An 18,142-nucleotide genomic window follows, 5' to 3' on the forward strand; every position below is an offset into this window, starting at 1 on the left:
ACAATCCCACCACAATTAAACCATTATATACAGTGAAAAACACGTTACATCCCCAACAACAATGTATATATGAGGGGAGAGCTCCAACACTAAACCAGAGTTGCACTCATTTATACAGTAGTGGACCATTGGAGCTACTTTGAGTTGTGACCAGAAGAGTAGAGAAAGTATTAGCGCCCCCCACTTAAGGATAGATTGTTCAGTAATCTGAATTCCTTAGGATTGAAAACATAATGGAATTTATGACATGGAGTGAATCCATGAAACCAGGGCTCGAGCCATGCCAACACATCTCCTGCAGGCGTGAATAAATGTATATTACACCCACCAGTCATGCACAGCTTAGAGATATATCATGGCACAGGTGTAATGGTTTTTATGCAGTTTATCACAATCCTGTTAGTCAGTTTTAAAAGAAAAGTCAGGATAAAGGGAAAGTCTCTTATGGTACAGAAATTCAAACTTGGCCTCACTGCACATTTAATGTTGTCGATCATAAGGTGTAATCTGTCACAGTCTGCTTAGGCATTTCGTGTTAGAACGTAAACGAAATCCCACCAGTTTAAGACTCATTATATTAGAACAAATATTAGAACATGTGTCTAATAGGTTCCAAAGACTTGTGAATAGGGAATCCTATTGGATCTTTAAACTTTCCACGCTTAGGCCTGAATGAGAGCATTGAAAATACGACATAATAGGGGTATTTTTTAAATAATCCTTGGGTATTTTGGTTGTTGCCATGTATGTTTACTTTTCTTTTTATGTATCTTATTGTGCATCCAATATGCATTTTACATCTATTTGTATAGTTTTGTATAAGACGAAAGGTTTCAATACAAAAAACTGTGCACCATAGGCGCGGTTTAATTAATGAGTGAAACAATTGGATTAGTGATGCCATTTTGGATGATATATAAGATTCTCTATGTATTATTTGTATATGCCTGAGAAAGGAGCTGGTTCACACCGGATAAGTGTAGCATTTTAAAATGAAAACAATTTTTTATGTTCATTTGTTTTGATACCAAACTTTATGGCTCAGCATTTGGCAGCGCTTTTCTAAGCCCTGATTTATTTCCTTCTTCCTATATCAGGGATCTTGCAAGCCAACAGCATCATTACCCTCCGTTTTCTCTGAGAGGCCGATCATAATATATTTCTAACTTGTCAGCACATTCTACATACGCTATCATTTTACTTTGTAGTTTACAGATCTGGGCAGGTAACGGTCAACGTCTTCTAACCCCAGGGAGTAGGTGGATCTTCCAGGATGTAAGTTCTATAGAAAAGGGATTTCAATGCCTAGAGTGATTAGATCAGTTTTGGGTGGAGGAGAACGTTGTGCTCTAGAGGCTAAATTGGTGATCACGATTGTAATATGGTCGGACTACAAAACTGATAAAGCAGCCACAGCTGGTGACTGAGAAGAATCTGTGACTCCTCTGCATTTAGTGGTCACTACTCACCTGGGTAGTCATATGTAGGAATCTCCTCTTTACACCGCTCATCACCCTTCATATATGTCTCTGTAGTATTAATATGGGTCAGATCTTCACCCTGAAATAAATATTGTAAAAGTCACAGACAGATGGAGAAGTCACATCTATGATCAGCTCTAATCCTGCCATTTCCACCAATTTCATTACACAAGTATAAATCATATAATACCGGTGGATAAAACAAGACTGAGCACAAAACCTTCACAGCCGTCTACACATCATAGGGGAGATCTCATGACACCATCTCTCCATCTACCTGATGATCCTGAGGAACATTGGGATCCTCTTGTTTACAGTCCTGTGGAAGAAGAGGATGGGGACATCTCTCTGGTGTTGTCCTCTTACTGGATAGATCTGGAGGAAACACATGCATGGACTTAATTCATTCTTTACACACAGATAATTATAGGTCGTGCATATTTAGTCCTGTCTATTACCTGGTGATGTGAGGGGCTGGGGAACCTCCATCATGACGTCCTTGTACAGATCTTTGTGTCCTTCTAAATACTCCCACTCCTCCATGGAGAAATAGACAGCGACATCCTGACACCTTATAGGAACCTGACACATACAATGATATCGTCATCTCTCCGATCCCTTCATAGCGTTACTGTATAATGTCCCAGCATTCCCAGCAGTGTCACCTCTCCAGTCAGCAGCTCAATCATCTTGTAGGTGAGTTCTAGGATCTTCTGGTCATTGATGTCCTTGTGCATCAGGGGAGGCCCTGTGATTGGGCTCAGGGGTCTTCCCCAACCCTCAGACACAGGGTCCTGACAGCGCTCACTAGAGGTCTTCTTCACTACTGTGTAATCCTGGTTATGGAGAGACACATTAATAAATCTCACTACAGACATTTCCAGAGTCTTCACCTCTCCAGTTCTGTCCATCTGTTATTCCCATAGATAAGAATGATGTAATGTGATGTCATCAGAATCTCTCACCTCTCCAGTAAGCCAGAAGAGGATCTCTAGGGTGAGGTGTAATATCCTCTCCACCATCTTGTCTCTGTCCATATCCATATTTGATGGGTAATTCCGAAAAATTATTTTATACAGAAGATTTTTACTGAGAGGATCCGATATTGTAGAGACCTGAATGAGAAGAAGAGCCGATGTAACATCATAAGAATCCTGTGTAATAATACAATTACTGGAGATAATAAGGGAAACATATGAGGAGACTAATTATTTTATTCAGTTTTCTTCTTTACATCTACTAATAAAATGTATTATATTTAGGTCACAGACAACAAACAGTTTCTTCCTCGGAGTCAGCAGCTGAATACGTTCCTCATAGACTCATCTTCCATAACGCTAATTCTCATCTCATTTACCGACACTGGAATCGGCATTAGTAATACTGCAGGAGATATTCATTACATGGGACAGGAGAAATAACTACTTCATGATGAGGACTATAGAGGCTTAGGCAAATATAGATAAAAGGTATATTTTTTTATTCTTGATTACATAAAATCATACATACAAAAACCAAGACAAGGGAATTTCATAAAAATATAACTGTTGATGTCAATGATGCCCCTCCATTTGAGGAAGCCAGTATGGCGAAACGGCGCTGTCGGGGTCACTGATGGTCTCTTTGATGTGAGAAATAGAAAACATATCTGTTATACTTCTTTGACATTGTCATTCACTTTAAAGGGCACCTGTCACCCCGTTTTTTCAGTATGAGATAAAAATACTGTTAAATAGGGCCTGAGCTGTGCATTACAACAGTGTATTTTGTGGACCCCGATTCCCCACCTATGCTGCCAAAATACGTTACCAAAGTAGCCGTTTTCACCTGTCAATCAGGCTGGTCTGGTCAAAAGGGCGTGGTGTCTTCCCCCAGATCTTGCTTAGTTTTCCGTTGGTGGCGTAGTGGTTTGCGCATGCCCAAGGTCCCGAATCCACTGCACAGGGGAGTTAAAAGAGCGCGATGTGCACTATTTCATTGGTGATCGGTGGGGGCGGCCATCTTCCTTTGGCCGCGTGTGCGCAGAAGCGGCGCTCTGCTGGCCGCGGCTTCAGGAACATGGCCGCGGGATGCCGCGCGTGCGCAGATGGGGATCGCGGTGGCCATTTTCCTGAAGCAGAATTCGCATCTCGGCTTCAGGAAAATAACCGCCGCGATCTCCATCTGCGCACGCGCGGCATCCCGCGGCCATTTTCCTGAAGCCGCGGCCAGCAGAGCGCCGCTTCTGCGCACGCGCAGCCAAAGGAAGATGGCCGCCCCCACCGATCACCAATGAAATAGTGCACATCGCGCTCTTTTAACTCCCCTGTGCAGTGGATTCGGGACCTTGGGCATGCGCAAACCACTACGCCACCAACGGAAAACTAAGCAAGATCTGGGGGAAGACACCACGCCCTTTTGACCAGACCAGCCTGATTGACAGGCGAAAACGGCTACTTTGGTAACGTATTTTGGCAGCATAGGTGGGGAATCGGGGTCCACAAAATACACTGTTGTAATGCACAGCTCAGGCCCTATTTAACAGTATTTTTATCTCATACTGAAAAAACGGGGTGACAGGTGCCCTTTAATATAGATTGTCCTTTCTTTATGTGAGCCGCTGGCAGTTTACTAATGGTATTCATCTTTGCACAGCACAATGCACTTTATATATATACCATACTAAGATATATACAGCAGACCGCATGGAGATATAGGAGCACCATTTAGGTTCCAATTTAAAATAGATAATGTTATTCCTCTTTTTTTGCCCTGATATAAATTATTGCACTATGCATTTCACTTTAGGGGCTTCTTTAGCTTAGAGGTTTTAATACACATATGTATATACATATATTTTCTGTACCTTGATTGGTGTTATACCTGCAGTGTCTCTTAATTCTTGCATCATTGACATCAACAGTTATATTTTTATGAAATTCCCTTGTCTTGGTTTTTGTATGTATGATTTTATGTAATCAAGAATAAAAAAATATACCTTTTATCTATATTTGCCTAAGCCTCTATGTTTCACCAGTAACATACCTGGTAGATATGTGTTGAATACATTGATTGGAGGTGGTTTCCACTATTGGACCCCCTTTTTTGGTAATGAATTCATGATGAGGACGACATCTTCGTCTTCTACTATGACTCTAGAAACATAGTTGTCCAGAGTCCGTCACTGACTCCATCCCCACCGGCCGTCTATATGAAGGTTTCCCGTCTTCCCCGCACTGTAATCTTCTATCACGTTAGGTCTCAGGTCTGATTCACACACAGAAGTTTGAGACTTTTTTGTTTGCACAAACAACGCGGATAGAAGTTATCTGATCCCAAAGTCTCCATGTAAAGTGTTTTATGGGGTTTATTTCTTCCCTTAGGCTTTCCTATATTATAAGGAAAACACCAGAAGAAAAAAAATTAACCCCTTCACGACATGCGCTGTACATGTACGGAGCATGTCGGGTCTCCCCGTTTGATTTGTGCTCAGGGGCTGAACCCACATCTTTTCCGGCACATGCCAGTTGATTTAAACAGCTGACTTGTGCCCATAACGGCCGCGGATGGAATCGTGATCCACCCATGGCTGTTAGCCTGTTAAATGCTGCTGTCAATCTCTGACAACAGCATTTAACACGATCGCGCTGAAGCACGTCACTAACATGATTGTGGGTCATTGATGCTTTGGCATGACAACCCGGGTTCTGCAGGAGACCACTGTGGTTGTCATTGCCGGATAACTATGAGCGCTGGGCCAGCCATCGGCACTTGCAGCAAGTGACCATTTCTGCTACACAGAGCAGGGCTGAAGCACCACTCTGTGTAGCACAAGCGATCGGTTGATCGAAGCTTCTAGTCTCCCATGGAGAGTATTGAAGAAAGTGTAAAGTAAAATACAAAAATGTTTTTTAAAAAATATAAAGCTCTGGCAAAAATTAAGAGACCACCACATTAAAACCCTGTCATGGGCAGCCCAATCTCCAGATCTGAACCCCATTGAAAACCTCTGGAATGTAATCATGAGGAATCATGAAAGCTGTGATTAAAAAATCATGGTTATTCCACAAAATATTGATTTTTGAACTCTTCCTGATTTAAAACATTAGCATTGTTGTTTCTAAATGATTATGAAATTTGTTTGGTTTTTTTTGCATTATTTAAGGTCTGAAAGCTCTGGTTTTTTTTTAATTTTGACTATTTTTCTTTGTCAGAAAAAAATAATAAAATTATTGCATGGAAATTCTGAGTCATATTTTCAGAAGTTTATAGAATAAAAGAAAAATTTACATTTTACTCAAAAATATACCGTACCTAGAAAGAGAAAAATCAGACAAACTGAACATTTTGCAGTGGTCTCTTAATTTTTGCCAGAGCTGTATATAAAAGTTTAAATCACCACTCCATTCACAAACAAAAAATACATATATTTGGTATCGCTTCATTCGTTATCGCCTTATCTATCAAAATATAAAAAGAATTAATCTGATCTGTAAACAGCATAATGAAAAATAAAGTAAAGACGACAGATTTAAATTTTTTGGTCGCCGCAGCATTGCATTAAAATACAATAACAAACAATCAAAACATTGTATGTACACAAAAATTGTATCAATAAAAAGGTGAGCTCGGCTTGCAAACAATAAGCCGTCACCCAGCCCCAGATGCCAAAAAATGGAGGAGATGCTACAGGTCTTGGAAAATTACACAATTTTTTTTATTTTGTAACAAATGTTGGATTTTTTTTCACCATTTAAATAAAAAAAGAACCTAGTCATGTTTGGTGTCCACAAACCCGTAATGATCTGTAGACTCATAATGGCAGGTCAGTGTTAGCATTTGGTGAACATGGTAAAAAAAGAATAAATAAACATTGTGGAATTGCACTTTTTTGCTGTTTCACCACACTTGAATTTTTTTTTCTTGTTATCCAGTACAGTATAAGGTAAAACCAATGGTGACGTTCAAAAGTACAACTCGTCACGCAAAAAACAAGCCCTCACATGGCCATGTTGACGGAAAAATTAAAAAAGATGGTGGGTGGGAGCGGGGGGCAGCAGAGGGGAGTACCTGGCGGCAGACAGGCGGTGATGCGGCAGCGGTCAGGCGGAGGCAGAAGGCAGGAACCTCACTCTCCAGCTTCCAAGGAAGGGATGAAGCTGGAGAGTGATGGCAGCCATATTTCACTCCGCCCCTCCACATCTGATTGGAGGGATGGTATCACATGGACGCTAGCTCCAATCAGAACTGGGAGGGTGAAACAGAGCTCACCGGAGCGATCGTGGCCACGGGGGGGCACAGCCACCCCCCTAGGTTCAACTAGAGGTCCTCACGTATCTGTGAGTCGGGTAACATTTCAGTGACCCGGTCACCCGACAAGCAGGAACGCGATCCAACCATGACGCATATGCTGAATCACAGGTCGGATTGGCACCGATTTTCATGACGCATACGCTGCGTCATAGGTCGGGAAGGGGTTAATGTCCACACTTATACAGTGTACAGCATTCGGCATTCTCCTGATCGCAGCCAGGAAACAAAACAGTCCATGGAAGTCCAGGTGCAGAGGGCGACGGCACCCCCCGTATCACGCTGTGGGTTGCCATGAGTTCACTCTGCTGGCTCTGTGTTAGCTCACACAGGCTGAGCTGCAGAGCGACTGCTCCGCAAGTTGCAAATTCCAAAACTAACACGCCCAAACCCTTGCAGCAGGGGTTTTAACCTGGAACCTGTGGCCATGGGCCACTTGCAAGACCCTGCCTGGAGAAAAAGGATGGTCCCGCTACCTTCCTGTAGTCTGTTTCAAAAATAAAAGCCCAAAACAGGTTTTCCTGAACAATGCCTTGGCCAAATAGCTTGACCAGGTCCATGCTTACTTTTATTTTGCTTTGTGACTCACAGGCATCCTGCTGTGACCAGAAGACACTCCAGCGGGTCTAATAGGACTCTGTCCGCATCCTGGGGAATACATATCGACCCTCGTATATGATCCCCCTCCCTGCCTCACATATTCCCCCCCCCCTGTTCAAACTTGTGGGGTTGAACACTTGTCATCAGACAGGGGGCCCCCGTGACAGGGCATCAGCATTTCCCTGCGATTTCTCCACCCGATGTTCAACGGTGAAATTAAAATTCTGCAGAGAAAGAAACCATCTGGTGACCCTCCTCTCCTTGGCATTCCTCATCCATACCAAGGGTGAATGATCTGTCACCAAGTGAAAAGGTTGACTGAGCAAATAATAGCGTAGTGCATATGATCTCCCTGCATCACAATATATAAGTATTACACTCAACAGGCAGCCCTGGCTGACCAGCTTGACCAAAGAACTGAGACGGGCTTCTAGGATCGCTGAGCAGAGATGGAAGCGATCCCGCTCTGCCGACCACTTCACTGCATAGAAGCAGTCCCTTGCCAGCTTCAAGTCCACACTCACTGCTGCAAAACAAACTTACTTCTCATCTCTCATATCCTCTCTGTCTCACAACCCTAAACAGCTTTTCAACACTTTCAATTCTCTATTCCGTCCCCCCGCACCCTCATTTCTGCTGAAGACTTTGCCTCTTTCTTTAAACAGAAGATCGAAACGATCAGAAAAAGCTTTGGCCCACAGCGCCCAATGCCCCTCTTAGCTGCTCAACCCTGTTGCTCCAAAACCAGCTTCTCCACCATGGCAGAAGATCTGCTCTCCACCCTCCTGTCAAGATCACATCTCACCACTTGCACGCTTGACCCGCTCCTGTCCCACCTCATCCCTAACCTTGCCACGGTCTTCACCCCAACCCTAACACACCTATTCAACCTCTCACTCACAATAGGTGTTTTCCCCTCATCCTTCAAACATACCAAGATCACACCCATCCTAAAAAAGCCCTCCCTCAACCCATCCTCTGTGTCTAGCTATCGCCCGATATCTCTTCTCCCTTTATGGCTCAAAATTACTGGAACAACATGTCCATCTTGAACTGTCCTCCCACCTCTCCTCCTGCTCCCTCCTTGACCGATTACAATCTGGCTTCTGACCCCATTACCCAACTGAAACTGCCCTAATTAAAGTCTCCAATGACCTACTAACTGCCAAGAGCAAATGACACTACTCTGTCCTCCTTCTCCTGGACCTGTCTTCTGCCTTTGACACTGTGGACCACTCCCTTCTGCTACAGATCCTGTCATCTCTTGGCATCACAGACTTGGCGTTATCCTGGATCTTGTTGTACCTGACAGACCGAACATTCAGTGTCTCCCTCCCCCACACCACCTCCTCACTACGCCCCTTGTCTGTCGGTGTTCCTCAAGGCTCTGTTCTAGGACCCCTACTCTTCTCCATCTACACCCTTGGCCTGGGACAGCTCGTAGAATCCCACGGTATACAATATCATCTCTACGCCGATAATACGCAGATCTAGCTATCTGGACCTGACCTCACCTCCTTACTTACCAAAATCCCGCACAGTCTGTCTGCTATCTCGGCCTTCTTTTCTGCTCTCTTTCTAAAACTGAACATGGACAAAACAGAATTCATCACCTTTCCCCCATCTCACTCTACCCCTCCACCCAACCTATCTATCAATGTCAATGGCTGCTCACTTTCCCCAGTCCCACACGCCCGGTGCCTCGGGGTGATCCTCGACTCTTCCCTCTCTTTCAAGCCACATATCTAAGCCCTTACCTCCTCCTGCCGTCTCAAACTCAAAAATATCTCCCGAATCTGCGCATTCCTTGACCGAGACACCACAAAAACACTAGTGCATGCCCTTATCATCTTCCGCCTTGACTACTGCAACCTCCTACTCTCTGGCCTCCCCTCTAGCACTCTGGCACCACTCCAATCCATCCTATACTCTGCTGCTCGACTAACATACCTGTCTCCCCACTATTCCCCAGCCTCTCCCCTATGCCAAGCCCTTAACTGGCTTCCTTTCGCCCAGAGACTCCAGTTCAAAACCCTTACAATGACATACAAAGCCATCCACAACCTGTCTCCTCCATACATCTGTGACATGGTCTCCCGGTACTTACCTACTCGCAACCTCCGATCCTCTCAAGATCTCCTTCTCTACTCCCCTCTCATCTCTTCTTCCCAGAACCGCATCCAAGACTTCTCCCGTGCTTCCCCCATACTCTGGAACTCTGTACCACAACACATCAGACTCTCGCCTACCATAGAATCCTTCAAAAAGAACCTGAAGACTCACCTCTTCTGACAAGCCTACAGCCTGCACTGATCCCCAACCTACTGAACCGCCGCACAACCAGCTCTACCCTCTCCTAGTGTATCCTCACCCATCCACTGCAGACTGTGAGCCCTCACGGGCAGGGTCCTCCCTCCTTATGTATCTGTGTGCCTTGTTTATTGCTCATGTTTAATTGTATTTGTCTATATTTGCCCCCTTTTCACATGTAAAGCGCCATGGAATAAATGGCGCTATAAAATGTATAATAATAATATATATATTTATTTGGCAGAGCCATATCTCCCAACTCTGCAGATCGCATGCTGCTGTCGTACTTGGCAGGCCCAGACCAGATGGTATGGAATGAATGAGGGATACCAGAAATTGAAAATAAAACTTTCCTTTACTTAACAAGAACTTGATGAGCAGTATATACATCAGATAACAAGCACATCGCTATATAAAATGCTTCTTCTGCATTATGCAGAATCTGGAACTTTCCGTCTACATATGGCGGGACATAATTTTTGTTCCAAGCCAAATAGTCCAGCAAACCTGAGCTAAGACCTCACCCTCACCTTACTTTTTGTTTCCACTATTCTCTCTGCCTGCAATCCAGATTCTCACTGCCATTATATATTTGCTTTCCTTCAGAACGTACTATCTGATGTCTCCCTCCTGGCACACAACATCATATCAATTCAAATCTGCAATCAGATAGACCAAAGGTCTGTATTTCTCACTTTCTATCTGACTCATCACAAGGAATTTGTTCTCCTGTGTGCCTATGTAGCTAAGAATGAGGTCTACCACACAGTATGATGGCCTCCACAGACCCCACAGCACCTCACACAGTATTATGGCCATCACAAACTGCTACAGAAAATAAGGACCCCCCACTCTGTATGGTGGCAATTACAGTCCACCACAACCCGCACACACACAATATCATGGCCCCTACCAGCCATACACTCAGTATGAGAGCCCCCACAATTCCAGATATTTAAAAAAACACACACTATTCACTGAACCCGGTTCCCGAGGTGCAATGCTGCAGTCTGTGCTATGTTGAGTACAGGTTACATACTACAGGTGTGATGAAGTAACGTCATTGTGCCTGCATTGCATTGAGTCTCAGACTCACAGGCGAAGGCTGAATGGTGGATCAGGAGCTTTTGGTTCACTGATTCACTATTCTATACACCGTCATGGGAATGTGGATATCTCTGAAATTGTTATGATGAAAAGGAGACAGCGACCAATACCAAACCCTGCGAGCTCTCTCAATTCATGGGAATCATGGCGACCGAGTGGGCTACCTTTATGGATGATACACTTCTGCCTATCCAACTATTGCATGGTAAATATCTCATAAATCTGTTTTCATTAGTATCTGCATCAAGATTGAGGCTAAGTGAGTATTTATTAATTAACTGTGAGGTTGTCGGTGGGGTGGATGGTACCATATTGTGCATGTAGGGGGCAGTACTGTGTGAACATTAGAAAGTGGAAACATTATCCTGTGTGTATGGAAAGTTGCTACTGTGGGAACATTATACTATGTAGGGGGATGGTGGTACTGTGGGAACATTACACTGTATGTGGTGGGATGGTGGTGCAATGGAAACATTATACTGTGTGAAGAGAATGGCGTTATTGTGAGAAGATTATACTGTGTGTGGTGGGAACTTCGTTACTGTGAGAAGATTATATTATGTGTGGGGGTGTGGCGGTAGTGTGGAAATATCTTTTGTGTGAGAGATGCCAGTACTGTAGAAACTTTATACCATGTGAGAGGCACCATATATATATTGCATAAGGGGTGTAAAAAGGAGTGTGATAAGAATGAATCCTCAGAGCTGTGCGGCATTTGTACAAAAAAAATTGCCATATGTCATCCAGATGGGACCCTGCGGAATGAATGGAAAGAAGGAGAGTTTCAGGAAGAAAGAGTCTAGATGGTACACCAGGTCAGGTGACCTTGATGACGCAGTTTACTGTTATTTTGAAGGTCATAGCTCCAAAGCCAGAACAGATTTGGCACCAAGCAAAAAAATCGGGGTGCCAGAGAAGAATCTGAGGTACCAGGCCATGGTAAAGTGCCCGAGTCAGCTGTTGTGTTGGCAGAACCCAGGTGACACCAGATGAGTCCCAGAGTCCAGACTACGCCAGCCAAGGCCCGAGAACCAGACCTGCGCAGGTCAAGACCCGGAGTCCAGAATATGCCTGCCAAGGCCCTGAGAACCTGACTTGCGCCGGTCAAAACTCAGAGTCCAGACTATGACGAAGCAAAAGCAGAATTCCAGCTCTTATTACTTCTGGTACAAGAGACGGATGTGCCAATGATCTGGGAGGAGAGTCTGCTCAGTAGTATACACCTGCAGTGAAGAGCAGGAGGCACGAGTGAGCCGGGCCATTGCTTTCAGCACTGACGTCAGTACAGGTGCATACCTCGCACCGTCCCGGATCCCGCGGGACTGTCCTGATTTTGACAGTCAGCCCCGTGATCCCGGGTGGGACATTAGTTGTCCCGCACTACGCAAGGTTTGTTGCTGTTTTTTTTTTTTATAAAAGTTGGGTCACCTCCCGCCCGCCCCAAGATGGGTGGGGGGGGGAGCGGGAGGGGGGGGAATATGAGCCATGCATACAGGAGGGGGAAATATGAGCCATGCATACAGGGGGGGAATATGAGCCATACATACAGGAGGGGGGGAATATGAGCCATACATACGGGGGGGGGGGGAATATGAGCCATGCATACAGGAGGGGGAAATATGAGCCATGCATACAGAAGGGGGGGGGAATATGAGCCATACATATGGGGGGGGGGGGTGATATGAGCCATGCATACAGGAGAGGGAAATATGAGCCATGCATACAGGAGGGGGAAATATGAGCCATGCATACAGGAGGGGGGGGGAATATGAGCCATACATACAGGAGGGGTGTCAGTATACAGTATTATATAATCATTATATACCATCATGTGGGATCATTTTACAGTATAGAGAACTGTGTGGCCAGTATACAGTATGGAGCATCATGTGGGGTCATTATACAGTATGGAGCATCATGTGGGGTCATTATACAGTATGGAGCATCATGTGTGGCCATTATACAGTATGGAGCATCATGTAGGGTCATTATACAGTATTCAGCATCATGTGTAGTCATTATACAGTATGGAGCATCATGTGCAGCCATCATACAGTATGGAGCATCATGTGCGGTCATTATACAGTATGGAGCATCATGTGCGGCCATTATCCAGTATGGAGCATCATGTGCAGTCATTATACAGTATGGAGCATCATGTGTGGCCATTATACAGTATGGAGCATCATGTGCGGTCATTATACAGTATGGAGCATCATGTGGGGTCATTATACAGTATGGAGCATCATGTGCGGTCATTATACAGTATGGAGCATCATGTGCGGTCATTATACAGTATGGAGCATCATGTGCGGTCATTATACAGTATTGCGGCCATTATACAGTATGGAGCATCATGTGCGGTCATTATACAGTATGGAGCATCATGTGCGGTCAATATACAGTATGGAGCATCATGTGTGTTCAATATACAGTATGGAGCACTGTGTGGCCATTATACAGTATGGAGCATCATGTGGGGTCATTATACAGTATTGAGCATCATGTGTGGCCATTATACAGTATGGAGCATCATGTGCAGTCATTATACAGTATGGAGCACTGTGTGGCCATATTTTTTCGTTTATAATTATTGTATATGAAACAGTGTGATCAGCAGTGCTAAATGGGTGTGGTTGGGACGTGGATATGGGTGTGACTAATTATGAATGGGTGTGGTCAGAGGCGTGGCCTAAAATTTGCCGCTTCGCGTGCCGCAAACTTTGTCCCTCTTTCCCATCTTCAAAAGTTGGGAGGTATGCAGGTGTTGGTCCAGTGTAGTACAACAGACAAGGTGAAAGCTGGTTGAAGTGAAGGCGGCCCAGCGAGCCTTGGTAGACTTTGTTAGGAGGACTTATGGCCTAACTGCTAGAGGTAGAGAACCCGCTATGGCCGGTGTTTGCAGAGTAGACTGTTGTCGACCATATGTGTCAGGAAAATCATCCTTGTCAGTACCTAAAGTAACATGTGGTTAGAGGCTGCTATTACAGTGAGAGTGAGCCGGAGAATTCATTGTGTATCTGATATTGTATATTTCACCTCGTAATCATCCTGTTCTGCATTATTCACTGTCGCCACAGTGATCACAATCCCCATTATTAGGAAATAATTATATTGGTTACTTCTGCCTTGTGTTTGCTTGTTGTATCGGGTCATCTGCTTACAGGGGCATCATGTGTGGGGGGCATCATACATTCATAAGGGGCATAATGGGGGCATTACAGTGTGGGGCCAAGAAATGAGCCCTGTACTGTGCGAACAATACGTTTCCTTCTTTCCTGTCTTCCATAGTTGGGTCATATGTATCTATTACAGGAAACAGAACAAAAACGTTATGATTCCAATAAAGTGGCAACAAAAAACCCAAGAGTGTCAGTGCCGAAGGGGTTAATGTGTATCAAGCACCCCCCCAGTAATGGGGAATCTCCAGCACCTACCTCCACCCGCAGAGCCGCACTCCACAGATATGGCTGCTCTGTGCGCACAGGACCTGTGATGAGGTCACAGGAGGGGAGGAGTCAGGGGTCACATGATCAGGGGCCTCAGGGAATGATATCCGGAGTGCAGACGCTACATGGAAACTTCTCCTCAGTCAGTGACATTCCCGCCATTATTCCCCCTCACTACTGGCACAATTACCCCGCGCCGCCTTCTCTACACAGTGTTATGTGTGGAATGTAACGTGTGATTTCTCTGGAGACAAATAGACCCCACACATGAGGGAATTATCACCAGATACGTCTAGTATATGGCGACATATGATTGTGCTACCGACTCCATATAAGGAGCTAAAATGCCGAAATCTTACTTATTTAAAAGGCTGAACTCGCACCGTTCCAATATTCAGGAGGGTTTCCTCAAACATGGGCTTTCACGCCACTGCACCATCAAACACAATAAAGATGACAAACAACGGAAAATATTCCCCACGGAGGAGATTCCCCCACAGGCTCAGAATTGCTTTGGACAACTAAATCGGAAAGAAATCTTTTGGATTTATAAACTAAACAACTTACTCCACATGGACTCAGCGAAATCACAGATGTATTTTTGTGACCTCCTTTTTGACTTCATAAATTGTATTATTTGTTATAACATTTTATTGTCATATTCATCATACATTTATTGGTCTATTGGGGATCTTAACTTTAATATTTTCAACATACTTCTAATGCATTCAGAAATTTGTCATTTTTTATCACCCTTATTTATAATACAGTTTTAATACATTTGCACTATAACACATAGTTTGTTTATATCAAATCAGGTAATTATTCTTTTCATATCCTGATTCCTGATATGTACTGTATTATATACTACACACCTGTCACCAATTCCTGTGTGTAGTTCGTGCCCCCAGTGTTTTTCGTTGTCTCTGGCATCCAGAGCGCTCCTCCAATGGATCCTCCGTTCTGTGGCCTGAGTGATCAACCGATGCTCTTTGTATCGCATTATTCACCTTATCTACAACACCTCATTTTCCCTCACTCCCATTCACTACACATTCTATCAGCTTCCACCATAGTAGCTTGACCCCGATACATGCTCACTAGGTTTATGTCTCCAGTAACCAGAACAGCCGCGATCAGGAACCAACACGCGCTCTTCGAATAGACAGCCGTCACATACAAGATTTAATCACATTCTTGTTTTGTCAGCACTTCCATTTCTCACTATGTAACACCCCAGGCTGACATTCATTCTTATTACTTATCAACCATTGGGTTACGTATTTGTCTTCTGCTTCAATGGATTCTTTTCCAATAATCCTATTTTTTAAGTCCGATGCTGATCCATATAGTTCACTAGTGGCGCACAGCTTTACACCACTATACCTGTGACTTCAGAAACTTACTGATCACCAGTTCACATCTCATATAGGAAACTGCTGACACAACTAAATAACACCATTTATAAATGATTTATATAATATTTTATTCATTCTTTTAGGTGACCTCACTAAATTCATAGGTACTTTTTAATATAATTAATGTATGTAAGTGTTTTTTCATGAACCATAATTTGTTTTACGGACTTTCTCATGAACTTTTTTCCATTTATGACACCACACCTGACATAGTTTCCACTCAGACCTTAACCTGTGGCAATGACAGGATTACTATAGACAGTACATCAGTAGGAACAAATGCCCTGGTTCCTTTTTCTACCCCAGTTACTCTCTCCCAAAAAGGATCAAATAAATAATTTTTCCCCCTAAAGCCAGGAAAAAGAAAAAATCATATAGGGGATCCAGGGGAGGAAGAAAGAGAACAAAAGAAAGGGAAGGCACAGTGGGCAGTACGGTGGCGCAGTGGATAGCACAGCAGCCTTGCAGCGCTGGGGTCCTGGGTTCAAATCCCACCAAGGACAACATCTGCAAGGAGTCTGTGTGTGTTTTCCCTGTGTTTGTGTGGGTTTCTTTCGGGTACTCTGGCTTCCTCCCACATTCCAAAAACATAAAGATAGGGATTCTAGATTGTGAGCCCCATTGGGGACAGTGATGATAATGTGTGCAAACTGTAAAGCGCTGCAGAATACGTTAGTGCTATAGAAAAATAAAGATTATTATTATTAAAATAACATGCTCTTCCAACCACAAATAGCTCGGCCTTCTAATATATACAGTCATGGACAAACATTTTGAGAATGAGACAAATATTAATTTTTCCAAAGTCTACTGCTTCATTTTTTCTAATGGCAATTTGCATATACTCCTGAATGTCAGAGTGATCAGCTTAACAGCAATTACTGTACTTGCAAAGTCAATATTTGCCCAGAAAATGAACTTTAACCCCCAAAACACATTTCAACATCATTGCAGTCCTGCCTTAAAAGGAGCAGCTAACATCGTTTTAGTGATTGATCCATTAACACAGGTGTGGGTGTTGATGCGGACAGGGCTGGCGATCAATCAGTCATGATTAAGTAAGAATGACATCACTGGACACTTTAAAAGGAGGCTGGTGCTTGGTATCATTGTTTCTCTTCAGTTAACCATGGTTATCTCTAAAGAAACACGTGCAGCCATCATTGCACTGCACAAAAATGGCCTAACAGGGAAGAGTATCGCAGCTACAAAGATTGCACCTCAGTCAACAATCTATCGCATCATCAAGAACTTCAAGGAGAGAGCTTCCATTGTTGTCAAAAAGGCTCCAGGGCGCCCAAGAAAGACCAGCAAGCGCCAGGACTGTATCTTAACACTGTTTCAGCTGCGGGATCGGACTACCAGCAGTGCCGAGCTTGCTCAGGAATGGCAGCAGGCTGGTGTGAGTGCTTCTGCACGCACTGTGAGGCGGAGACTCTTTGAGCAAGGCCTGGTTTCAAGGAGGGCAGCAAAGAAGCCACTTCTCTCGAGAAAAAACATCAGGGATCAACTGATATTCTGCAAAAGGTACAGGGAGTGGACTACTGAAGACTGGGGCAAAGTCATTTTCTCTGATGAATCCCCTTTTCGATTGTTTGGGACATCTGGAAAACAGCTTATTCTGAGAAGAAGAGGTGAGCGCTACCACCAGTCTTGTCTCATGCCAACTGTAAAGCATCCTGAAACCATTCATGTGTGGGGTTGCTTCTCAGCCAAGGGAATCAGCTCACTCACAGTCTTGCCTAAAAACACAGCCGTGAATAAAGAATGGTACCAGAATGTCCTCCAACAGCAACTTCTCCCAACCGTCCAAGAGCAGTTTGCCTTTTCCAGCATGATGGAGCACCTTGCCATAAAGCAAAGCTGATAACTAAATGGCTCATGGAACAAAACATAGAGATTTTGGGTCCATGGCCTGGAAACTCCCCAGATCTTAATCCCATTGAGAACTTGTGGTCAATCATCAAGAGACGGGTGGACAAACAAAAACCAACAAATTCTGGCAAAATGCAAGCAATGATTATGCAAGAATGGACTGCTATCAGTCAGGATTTGGTCCAGAAGTTGATTGAGAGCATGCCAGGGAGAATTGCAGAGGTCTTGAAGAAGAAGGGACAACACTGCAACACTCATTCTGTCAATATAACCTATTGGTACTCATAATATGATTGCAATTATATTTCTGTATGTGATATAAACATCAGACAAACACTAATAAAAACCAGAGGGCAGCAGATCATGTGAAAATATAATTTTGGTGTCATTCTCAAAACTTTTGGCCATGACTGTATAATCTAACCCTCAACCTATTGTCTCCATCCCCACCATCCTGTAGAATGTAAGCCCACAAGGGCAGGGTCCTCGCCCCCTATATCAGCCTGTCATTCATAGTTTGTTTACTGTAAGTGATATCTGTAATTTGTATGTAACCCCTTCTCATGTACAGCACCATGGAATCAATGGTGCTATATAAATTAATAAATAATAA

General features: G+C 43.9%; 1 protein-coding gene across 1 annotated transcript in view; it reads right to left on the reverse strand.

The window, feature by feature from the left end:
* LOC143767646 (uncharacterized) overlaps positions 1-18,142 on the reverse strand; it is a 383,745-nt gene that overhangs the window by 11,051 nt on the left and 354,552 nt on the right. The window contains exons 4-6 of the mRNA XM_077256095.1: positions 1,940-2,063; positions 1,759-1,856; positions 1,470-1,560 (exon numbers count right to left, since the gene is read on the reverse strand). Coding sequence (XP_077112210.1) covers positions 1,470-1,560; positions 1,759-1,856; positions 1,940-2,063 — 313 coding nt within the window. The remainder of the gene's footprint in view (positions 1-1,469; positions 1,561-1,758; positions 1,857-1,939; positions 2,064-18,142) is intronic.

This window comes from Ranitomeya variabilis, chromosome 4, assembly GCF_051348905.1.
Source record: "Ranitomeya variabilis isolate aRanVar5 chromosome 4, aRanVar5.hap1, whole genome shotgun sequence".
Taxonomy (NCBI): domain Eukaryota; kingdom Metazoa; phylum Chordata; class Amphibia; order Anura; family Dendrobatidae; genus Ranitomeya; species Ranitomeya variabilis.